A 12542-nucleotide genomic window follows, 5' to 3' on the forward strand; every position below is an offset into this window, starting at 1 on the left:
GTCTGCATTTATCTATGCATTCCGCACCGTACTAACTCAAGAACGAATAAAATAAGCCATAGATTATAGATTACTGTACTGTTGTTCAGAACATTGTATTACATCGTTTATAGTATAAAGCAACAGACAGATCATCTTTCATATCGCACTACAACATTGGAATTTACTGTGAGCAACGGTAAGAACAATTTTACTTCACGTCGTTAAATTCGTATTCTGATGTGATGAGAAATTTCACATGGCCTACTGTTTGTATCGCTGAATTGCTCGAATATTTGTTGCGCTTTGTAATTACCCAATTATGCGTAATTTTGTTTCTTTGACGAAATTTGTACAGTACTTGTGATTGTTGCACATAAGTATTCAACAGATTTTCCAACATTTGAAAGCTGTGAAATCTCTGTCTTTTTGTTAGAGCATTAAATTCACTTATAGAGAAAATTCAAAGTCATCAACTGTTAATTTAGGCGTTACTTTTACACTTTGTGAATATGTTTCCCATTCTTCTTTTTGATCCAACCTTTGGACCGGCACTGGCGAAGTAAAGATTTCTATTTTGTTTTTCCATTTTTATATTTTTTTCCATTTTTGAAGTTTTTTCTAATAGCATTATTGTATTCGTTCTATGCTGCAATTAGTAATTCTGTTTTGTGTGGTATTTTTCAAAACAGGGTACGACACACAATGGGACCTTGCAAGTTTTACATTCGTACCTGCTTTCTCGACAGACTTTTTGTTTCCAGCAAACAACGCATAACTCTGCGATCGTCATTTTACGACCTGTTAGTGATCTGTGTAGGTCATCAGCATTTCAAAAACACAGATCTACAACATGAAAAAAGAACTTTTTATATCACTTCAGTGTTTTTTGTGTACATCCGGCAGAGCTAAGCAGCATATCAGAACGATCAACTGCTCCCATATTCAAGTTATAATCTACAATGCTTTGTGGTTTCTTAATTTTTTTTTCTCCAGTATTCCTGTCAATCTTTCTGTGTCAACCATTACTGTGGTGTTACATGTGGTCAACATCCACACTTCCCTTTCGTCACACCACTTTATAGCAAGCATTATATCAGTACACATAAATTGAATATCTCCACCAGTTTCTTCTGAAGTTTTGGCATGTTGCGTCTGTTCTTACAGATAGTACCTCAGCCAGGCAAACAAGTCTGGGATTGAGTACCAGTTATTGATGTAGAGGGTATGTCCATGTTCTAAATAGGGTTTCATAAGTGTAGCCACTATGTCACCACCTTTCCCCAAATTGTGGAACTCAGTTTCTGTCCTGAGACTGGCTTGATGCAGCTCTCCATGCTACTCTATCCTGTTCAAGCTTCATCATCTCCCAGTACTTACTGGAACCTACATCCTTCTGAATCTGCTTAGTGTATTCATCTCTTAGTCTCCCTCTAAGATTTTTACCCTCCACACTGCCCTCCAATGCTATATTTGTGATCTCTTGATGCCTCAGAACATGTCCTACCAACCGGTCCCTTCTTGTTGTTAGGTTGCGCCACTAACTCCTCTTCTCCAGAATTCTATTCAATACCTCCTCATTAGTTATGTGATCTACCCATGTAATCTTCAGCATTCTTCTGTAGCACCACATTTCGAAAGCTTCTATTCTCTTCTTGTCCAAACTATTTATCGTACATGTTTCACTTCCATACATGGCTACACTCCATGCAAACACTTTCAGAAATGACTTCCTGACATTTAAATCTATACTCGATGTTAACAAATTTCTCTTCTTCAGAAACGCTTTCCTTGCCATTGCCAGTCTACATTTATATCCTCTGTACTTTGACCATCATTGTTACTTTGCTCCCCAAACAGCAAAACTCGTCTACTACTTTTAAGTGTCTCATTTCCTAATCTAATTCCCTCAGCATCACCCGACTTAATTCGAACACATTCCATTATCCTCATTTTGCTTTCGTTGATGTTCATCTTATATCGTCCTTTCAAGACACTGTCCATTCCGTTCAACTGCTCTTCCAGGTCCTTTGCTGTCTGACAGAATTAGAATGTCATCAGCAAACCTCAAAGTTTTTATTTCTTCTCCATGGATTTTAATTCCTACTCCAAATTTTGTTTCCTTTACTGCTTGCTCAATACACAGATTGAATAACATCGGGGAGAGGCTACAACCCTGTCATACTCCCTTCCCAACCACTGCTTCCCTTTCATGGCCCTCGACTCTTATTACTGCCATCTGGTTTCTGTACAAATTATAAATAGCCTTTCGCTCCCTGTATTTTACCCCTGCCACCTTTAGAATTTGAAAAAGAGTATTCCAGTAACATTGTCAAAAGCTTTCTCTAAGTCTACAAATGCTAGAAACATAGGTTTGCCTTTCCTTAATCTTTCTTCTAAGATAAGCCGTAGGGTCAGTATTGCCTCACGTGTTCCAACATTTCTACGGAATCCAAACTGATCTTCCCCAAGGTCGGCTTCTACTAGTTTTTCCATTCGTCTGTAAAGAAATCGCGTTAGTATTTTGTAGCTGTGACTTATTAAACTGATAGTTTGGTAATTATCACTTCTGTTAACAACAGCTTTCTTTGAGGTTATAATTATTATATTCTTATTGAAGTCTGAGAGGTATTTCGCCTGTCTCATACATGTTTTTCACCAGATGGTAGAGTTTTTTCAGGACTGGCTCTCCCAAGGCAGTCAGTATTTCTAATGGAATGTTGTCTACTCCCGGGGCCTTGTTTCGGCTTAGGTCTTTCAGTGCTCTGTCAAACTCTTCACGCAGTATCATATCTCCCATTTCATCTTCATCTACATCCTCTTCCATTTCCATAATATTGTCCTCAAGTACATCATCCTTGTATAGGCCCTGTATATACTCCTTCCACCTTTCTGCTTTCCCTTCTTTGCTTGGAACTGAGTTTCCATCTGAGTTCTTGATATTCATACAAGTGGCTCTCTTTTCTCCAAAGGCCTCTTTAACTTTCCTGTAGGTAGTATCTATCTTACCCCTAGTGAGATAAGCCTCTACATCCTTACACTTATCCACTTAGCCATCCCTACTTAGACAATTTGCACTTCATGTCAATCTCATTTTTGAGGTGTTTGTATTCCTTTTTGCCTGCATCATTTACTGTATTTTTATATTTTCTCCTTTCATCAATTAAATTCAATATTTCTTCTGTTACCCAAGGATTTCTACTAGCCCTCGTGTGTTTACCTACTTTATCCTCTGCTGCCTTCACTACTTCATCCCTCAAAGCTACCCATTCTTCTTCTACTGTATTTCTTTCCCCCACTCCTGTCAATTGTTCCCTTATGCTCTCCTTGAAACTCTGTACAACCTCTGGTTTAGTCAGTTTATCCAGGTCCCATCTCCTTAAATTCCCACCTTTTTGCAGTTTCTTCAGTTTTAATTTACAGTTCATAACCAATAGATTAAGGCCATAGTCCACATCTGCCCCTGTATAAACAATGAAATCCTAGACATAGTCAGTATTACAATCACATAACCAGTATTACAATCACATAACACAAATGTTTTCATATCGAATCTACTCCGTTTCGATGGACTGAATTGTCCTTTGAATAATAACAAAATTTCATCAATGCAGAGTTTCTGATGTGGATTAAATGCACAACGGAAAGCTGTACAAACTTTATTGACAATGTTACTGAAATGTAACATTCTCATAAGTAACAAAAAGAGGTTTCTTGACATGAGTTCACTAGAAATTGGCGTATTTAGAACAACATCTCTGGTCAAGTACTCACTAATTTTCAGTTTTTTTGAGGCATCAGAAGACAAACAGCTATCAAACAACACATTTCTTCATATCCAGTATCTTTCCACTTTGAGATTCGAGAATGCACTGATTTGCGAGTATCTTTGCCTCCACACTTCCGCCTCGACTGACATCTCTGCCCAAACTCTTTGCCTTTAAAACAAAGATTCCAAGACTTACCAAGCGGGAAAACGCCGGCAGACAGGCACAAGAACAAAGCACACAAACACACACACAGAATTACTAGCTTTCGCAACCGATGGTTGCTTCTTCAGGAAGGAGAGGGAAAGACGAAAGGATGTGGGTTTTAAGGGAGAGGGTAAGGAGTCATTCCAATCCTGGGAGCGGAAAGACTTCCCTTAGGGGGAAAAAAAGGACAGGTGTACACTCGCGCACACATATCTATCTGCACATACACGTGTGTATGTGTGTATGTGTGTGTGTGTGTGTGTGTGTGTGTGTGTGTGTTACTTTGTTGTGCCTGTCTGCCGGCGCTTTCCCGCTTGGTAAGTCTTGGAATCTTTGTTTTTAATATATTTTTCCCATGTGGAAGTTTCTTTCTATTTTATTGACAATAAAGTTATATTCATTTGTTTCTGGTCGCTACCAAAGCTTCCAATAATGATTGCTAGTATGTAGATACGGTTTCCTGGTGAGCTTCACTATCCTGAATTGTTACTTGTGAAGTGATTTGTGAGTTGTATGTATTTTGTAAAAGAGTGGTGAGTCTGAGGCTGCTTCAAGGATGACACCATCAACTCCTTCCACTCCCGTTCATGGAGAGAGAACAGTGGGGCAGAGCCAAGCTTGCAGAACAATGCTACATGTTGTAAAATGATATGACATTGAGAAATAGCAGATCAAACTCCTACACTTGCTTGCTCAGTCTAGAAAGCAAACTGCTGCCTACACAGGAAAAGTGTAGCCAGCCTAACTGGAGTTTAATAATACTCATCCTGGAGAACTCGTGCAGTAACTGCTACATATTTTGTGAGAAGGAGTAGCTTCATTGAACCCGTCATCAGATTTAAAACATTTCATATTATAATACATAAAACACTAAACACACCATCTGCTAACTAGGGTTGGCTGTGCTGAAACAACTGTTCTTGCCAACTAAGGCCATTCTGCTCCTGTCGAAACAGTGACTCGTATCGGTCGCCAGGCCGTGGATTTTTAGAAAGTGAACAAACTGCACATCTAATCTGGTTAGTTTCAATTATTTGTTTGTGAAGTGTCCCGTGGTGTGGACACTCCAGCAAGAACACATGAATATCCAAAACAATACACATTTTATTTGTAAGTTTCAGTTCTGAATGTTTGAGGCTCAAATTAGTAAGTAAAATTTTATTACTGCACTAAAAACAACCAAGTTGAAAATGGAGTTCACAAAATTCCTCTTCTTGAAATTTGTAAAGGAAACAAAATAATCTCTTCCAACTATTTCAGTTAGTTAATTCTTGGATCACTATTTTGAATATGAAACACTGTCATGTGGACATTCTGTTAGTAAACAAAATATTGCCTTCCTCAGCGTAAAAGGAGAAATCTGAATTACACTGGCAAAAACTAAAGTCCACACATAAAGTGCCCTTGTAAACGTAGTTTGCTATGACAGCCAGAGACAAGTCTATTGATCAGTTTGCCGAACTAAAACCCTGTTGGGCTACCACACTTCCAGCAGAATGGAGTGCTGGCAGACTGAACTGAAGAGCGGGTGGTGCAGCGTGTGGTGGTGATTGGCTGCGTGTTCACCAGGCACCAGAGAAGCTGTTTGCAGAGTCATCAGCGCAGCCCTAAATACACTGGTGATGGATGCTTACAGGATTCATATTGGTGGCATCATGTGTTTGTGGAAGCATAATGTAGTGCAGCATTCTCTGCCAATGAAGGTGGTGGTGCGTGTGCATCCTCCCTGGTGACTCCACACCGAAGGGGCCATGCGGCACTAGCCGTTGAACTTTGTCGAAGCTTTCCTGCAGCTGCTGGTTTGCTGCAGGCATCACATGGTAGGCCACCTGCCATGCTATTTCAGCAGTGTAGCATTGGTGCGTAGTTGTGCGCACCCTTTTGTCTTTTGTTAATGAGTGTTATGACTTATTCTACACACCTAAAACAGTTGTCCTACTTCATGGGATCTATAAAACTGGATGGATGGATGAATGAACATAAGGTAAACCTGTATATGCTGACACTTTTACAGTTGCATATACAGTAAAATTAAAATTCCAATTTAGCTATTATGGACACACAAGCTTTTTATCACTAAGTAGTAAAATTTAGTGGTATTTCAAAATATCAATGTCATTGTTGCCAATCAGCCCAGTCTGGCGTTACTATACCTTGCAGAAATGCCTGAAGTAATTGCTTGTGCCTGTTTGTGTAGTACTAAAGTCATTCCACATCCTTGACAGCTTTCCTTGAAGATGAGATTAACAGAACATAGGCTGTGAATGAATGGACATATGAACGTCAACATAAAAAAATTACTAATTATGTCCTCTGTTTGCCAGGTTGAGTACTTTTTACTTTGATTTTGTATTTTGCCGTACAGCTGACGCTTTGTCATGTAGGTGAATTATTTAAATCTAAAGTGCATTTTGCTTGCTTATAGTTTTTAAAATTATGTTGGGCTTATATCTTTAGTTATGATTGTTGTTTGAAGGAAGAGTATTAGAGGGGACATAATGGGCTGGATCCATGCTAGGAAGGACCAGAGTTAACATCTTTTACTAACAAGCCTGATTCACATATCTCACGGGTTTTCAAAATCACTTCAGAGAGGTCCTAATTGGGTTATACAAACTCAACCAATGCTGCTAGTATGCCCTTACACATACTAGCTGCCAGTTACTGTGTCACTTGTGTACACGTCATCACCATATACAGGCATGTCGACTCCACATTCTTTGACAACACAATCCCAGAAACTATTTGTGCAAGCCCTGATGGAGGTTTCATCAGATTTGACCCAGCGACTGTTTCCTAGAGTGCGCTCACATAAAGCAGATATTTCATCTCTTGTGCTGCTTCCTGTATCGTGCTAGAGTGTACACTGTTTGCCAGTCATTTTATTGTTTTTGTTTTGATATATTGTGTAACAACATAATCTTCACAAAGAAGGATGGTGAGAAGTTTTTGATTATGCCATTTGGCATTAACTGTTCGTCAGCGGTTGGATGTGTTTTGCAAAAGAACCAGCTTTGTTGTTTTTGACTTTGAGTGCATGCTATCTCAAGTCCTGCTACAGTGCTGTATATAGATTTTGCAATTTTTAGGTCCACATCTTTTAGGAGCATTTTTAAACAAATTTATTTTTGAGCTTCAACCGCATTGTATGGAATCAGTCAGGAACTTGCATCTTGTTCACATATAAATGTTAATTCAAATTTGAATGTACTGTGATGTCTCTGTCTCATGGCAAGCCATGTTTTCGATTGCGTTGTGCACAGCGTTGTCTTTTTTTGGGATGACAACCAATTTTGATTGGTATTCAGAAAGTTCGTCACTAGAAGAAGCACAACTGTAAAAAAATTCTACAAACAGATTGATGCAAACCTTCATGTGCAATTCCTGTTTTTTCACAACATTGTTCCTTCAAATGCTCATGCAAATGAACTCTGCCAATTTCACAGCTATTATTTTTTTAACAACAGTAATGACAAATTTTAAAGTTATTGTAACATCCTATCACATTAGTGGCATCTAGTGATTATCTGTGAAAACTTAAAATGTAACGACCGTATCATCACATGACATGGGCTCTGTTATCCTACACGAGCCTACCAAGGAAATTGGCACTCACTGATACAGCAGAATACAGTCTCTTAAAAATTCCATGACTCTATAGGTTGTTAAATTTTCTGATGCAAGTATTGTTGTTGTGATACTACTGGGAAATTGGCAATTCATTGCACCTGGGCACCTGCACAGAGCTACGTTCTATTCGCAAAACAACTCACACTTATATTTTTATCTGCAAACTGTTTTTATGATCTACAATATGGTACAAAAATTACTATTGATAAATCCATACCAGACAGACAGACATCACACAGTCTATTATTGTGTACTGTCTGTAACGGAGTTGTGCATTCCATCTGTAAACATACCATTGGAGCTCTTGGAATAGTTGAGTATTTTCTCATTTTATCTAGCTTAATCTTCTTCCTTAACTAAGGTCTGAACAGCATTAGATTTAATGGGCTATCACATTTAGACTTTCAGAAATCCACATATCCCTTTTAAATATGAAAAGCCTCATTATGATTTTGGACAAGAGCTTTATTTTTCATCACAGCACTAATTACGAGGGTTGCCCAGAAAGTAATGCACCACTTTTTTTTTCTCAGCCCAAAACAATCCTATAAGTGCAAAACATTATGTATGTATTATTTGCAGTCTCCTTAGTAAGTGCACCAAGTTTCCGTCACTTCTGACAGACAGCGTAGCAGCAGGACCATTGCAAAATGCCTCTATAGGTGATGCACAGTTCAAGCAATAGGTGATGCACTTTACAAGCAACGTGTCGTCATTGAATTTTCTCTGTGGAGAAAGAAACTGCGAGGAATATTCAGATTCTTGTGCAAAGTCCATGGAGCATGTGCTGTGGTCAGAATTACAGTTAGACATGGGACACGGAGGGTGAGGTCCTTAGATGGTGGTTCAGCAGAGCTCCACAATTTGCAGCGGTCGGGGATACCATCCACGGCTGTCACACCTGACACTTTAGAGTGAGGTGATGTTATGACCAAGGACTTGCATTATGATTCGGTAGTTGGCGTTGTATGTGTCAATCGGCAAAGGAAGTGTCGGTGCAACTATCCCCACTCTCGGATATTCAAGGGTTGGTACTGTAACAACAGCACATACACGCCCTTGTTTTGCGCTGGAGGAAGGCCACAGAACAGGATGGAGGCTACTTGGAAAAATAGGGTGTGTAGATGAAACACTATTCTTTCATGTGTGTAATTCTCATGATGTTCAGTAAATAATTTTTGAACGAAAAAAATGCGGTGAATTACTTCTGGGCAACCCTCGCAGTTGCTATCAATGTTTTGTGGGTATACACAAGCCTGGGAAATTGAAGTATTCAATCAAATTTAATTTTTGTATTGTGTTACGATGTAGTACTTCATTTATGGGAATATTATTTCATTGTTAAAATAATGAGTTAATCATGTAATATAACAGATTTTTTTTTTTCTGCCTGTAGGGCTTCAATATATGATGGATATGCGAATCTACGAAAGAACTATGTACAATTCATGCACGATCTCGTATATTTAGAAGAGTATGATGGAATGGTGGGTATTCAAGTCTATAACATGTGTGGCGTGTGCCTGGAACACATTACACACAGTGGCTCATCACAGTTCAAGCTTGAGGTATGTGCAGTGAATTATCTTATTTGCGGATTCCACAGAACTGTTGAATTATACATTTACACAGGGTATGGAAAAAATATGGAAACACCAAAAACATAACACATTACCATGCCTAATGCAGCATGGGAAACCTGGTTGCATTCAGACCAGGTTACAGCTGTCTCAGAATCGATCAAAACAGGTACTGCATGCTTTTGAATGGAATCTTATACCATTTTTCGTGCAAAATAGCAAAATAGTGGAAAGTTCAGGTAATGATGATGGAGGTGGATTGTGATCATGCACCCTTCTCTGCAATGTAGGCCACAAAGGCTCAATAATATTGAGAAGCGGCGACTTTGGCAGACAAAGCAGATGCTACAGTTCATTCTCATTTTCACAAACCAGCCCTGGACGAAGCAAGCTCTGTGAACAGTGACCACGTTGTTATGGAACTCAGTATCACCACTGGGGAGCAAACTTTGTGCCTTGTGATGGACCTGATCAGTGAAAATGATCACATAATCGTTGACAGTAATGCGACCTTGCAGTGTATCCATGGGACACAGAGTATATTATGATATGACTGCCCAGATCATCACGGAACCCGTGACATGTTTCACTCTTAGGATGTAAACCTGGCCTGTTGCTGGAAACCATCTGAAACAAGAATCATCTAACCAAATGACATTCTTCCATTGCTTCAAAGTGCAGGTTTTATGTTTTCAGTTCCACATTTTCGTATTACAGGCATCAGTGACAAGTGGTTTTGGAATTCCAGCTTGTCTTGGCAATTCCCAACTTATGGAGGTCCCTTCATGTTGTTTTGTCACTGACAGGGTTTCAGTGTTCAATATTAAGTTTTTCAGTTACTCCTGGAGCTGTTTTCCTCTTACTTTTTCATCAAAATTCTCTTCAGTGAGCATCTGTCGCAATCACTTGATGCAGACTTTCTTCTGCATTGTTACTTAGCGGATGATGTTTTCTGCTCTCCTTGCATGTAGTATAAATCTTCAATATAGTGTCTCTTGAAATACCAAACACTTCATCTACCTTCGTTGCAGAAACATCCACCTTATGAGCACCAACCAACTGCCCATATTCAAACTCGCTTAGCTACGACATAATTCTCTCACAACTATATATAACTTTGTTCTGACCACAGCTGACACTTGTGACATATTGAAGACATTGCACAGATAGCATTTGTGGTTAAATGCAATAGCACAACCTGTAGACTTAGTTAGCATTCATGTTTATGTTCAAGCATTCATTTCTTGCAGTGTTTCCATGTTTTTGTCCTACCTCTGTACGTGCATACTGCTGGTGCACTAATAATTGTTGTTGACACTTAGAAAAGGGAGAGTAGATTTAACTTCTGTTGGAAAAAATAGGTAAAAGTATGTGAATCACTTTCAAAACAACAAGAAGTTGATTTTCAGAGTTTCCAAATAAAATCTGTTAGTAACTTGGGTATGATCACATGCAACTTAGTGAAGTCATCAGTAGCGATACAGTAACCTCTCACTGGCATATTTTTGTGATTCATAGTGCCTGACAATGTGCAAACAAGTGGGTCAGTATTATCCATGAAAGACAAGAATTGTCTGCCCACACTCGAAAGAAACTCCAGAGGAGAACATTTTAAAAACAGAATTTTGTACTAAAGGTGTAATGGGGGGAAAACTAAGCACTGAGTTTTGTAGGAAAGAAATGTGCTACTGACTATCACTGTAGTAGTGTGGTGTCTAAGGACATTAACTTAAAAGTCTACACAATTTCTGAAGATTGTGAATATTAATTATTTTCATATAACATACTTCTTCTGATTGAGTAATAAGAAATAGGGCTGGTATGCTTGAGATTCACTTTTCTCTTAGTTCCTCTCAGCAGTCATCTGTAACACCAAGTTTAAAGTATGAGGTTTGAAGTCACAACAAGATTCTCTATTTTCCAGTAATGTCTGTCACTGGTTGTGCACAGCTGATTTCTTTTTAATGAGCAGCATGGTACATAATAATTAATATTATAATGTGGTAAACCTATTGCCTGTAATACAAACAGTATATCATATTTATAGCACAGTCATGGTGATAAGGAAACTAATATGATATCAAGAAAATGTTTAACCCATATTGGGAAACTGCTTAATCATCATTTTAGTAATTTTGTTTTCCAAGGAATTTTCTGTTTTGTTTATGGACTGAGCTACAGTGCACGCCTGTCTCTAGAGAGCAACGAATCGTCTGTTATCTGCATATTCTACACAAAATTGTAAAGCTCCTGGAAATGATATAATAGCAAATTTCTGGCTAAAGAAGTTCACCTCAACACATTCACATCTAACTAAATTATTTAACAACGATGTAAATAAAACAGAAAGAAACTTCCACATGGGAAATATATATTAAAAACAAAGATTCCAAGACTTACCAAGCGGGAAAGCGCCGGCAGACAGGCACATGAACAAAACACACAAACACACACACAGAATTACGAGCTTTCGCAACTGGCAGTTGCTTCGTCAGGAAAGAGGGAAGGAGAGGGAAAAATGAAAGGATGTGGGTTTTAAGGGAGAGGGTAAGGAGTCATTCCAATCCCGGGAGCGGAAAGACTTCCCTTAGGGGAAAAAAAGGACAGGCGTACACTTGCACACACACACACACACACACACACACACACACACACACACACACACATATCCACCCGCACATACACAGACACAAGCAGACATATGTCTGCTTGTGTCTGTGTATGTGCGGGTGGATATGTGTGTGTGTGTGTGTGTGTGTGTGTGTGTGTGTGTGTGTGTGTGTGTGTGTGTGCGCGTGCGTGCGTGCGTGCGTGCGTGTGCAAGTGTACACCTGTCCTTTTTTTCCCCTAAGGGAAGTCTTTCCGCTCCCGGGATTGGAATGACTCCTTACCCTCTCCCTTAAAACCCACATCCTTTCATTTTTCCCTCTCCTTCCCTCTTTCCTGACGAAGCAACTGCCAGTTGCGAAAGCTCGTAATTCTGTGTGTGTGTTTGTGTGTTTTGTTCATGTGCCTGTCTGCCGGCGCTTTCCCGCTTGGTAAGTCTTGGAATCTTTGTTTTTAATATAAATTATTTAACAATTACATTGCAGACCCATACACAGTCCCTGATACACTTACACAAGGAATAACTTATCTGAAAGCTATAGATCACAGACACAGCAAACCCAGAAAAATATCGCCCCATAATATGCCTACCAACAATATACAAAATATTAACTTCAGTCATTACACAGAAATTAATGACACATACAACACAGAACAAAATTATAAATGAAGAACAAAAAGGCTGTTGCAAAGGAGCACAAGGATGTAAAGAGCAACTGATAAGATGCAGAGGTGACATAAAGCTAAAACTAAACAAAGGTCGCTGCACTAC

The 12542-nt window shown here is 39.0% G+C and overlaps 1 protein-coding gene across 1 annotated transcript in view; it reads left to right on the plus strand.

The window, feature by feature from the left end:
- LOC126278093 (putative helicase MOV-10) overlaps positions 1–12542 on the plus strand; it is a 280795-nt gene that overhangs the window by 131393 nt on the left and 136860 nt on the right. The window contains exon 9 of the mRNA XM_049977939.1: positions 8980–9151. Coding sequence (XP_049833896.1) covers positions 8980–9151 — 172 coding nt within the window. The remainder of the gene's footprint in view (positions 1–8979; positions 9152–12542) is intronic.

This window comes from Schistocerca gregaria, chromosome 6 (assembly GCF_023897955.1).
Source record: "Schistocerca gregaria isolate iqSchGreg1 chromosome 6, iqSchGreg1.2, whole genome shotgun sequence".
In the NCBI taxonomy this organism is placed as follows: Eukaryota; Metazoa; Arthropoda; class Insecta; order Orthoptera; family Acrididae; genus Schistocerca; species Schistocerca gregaria.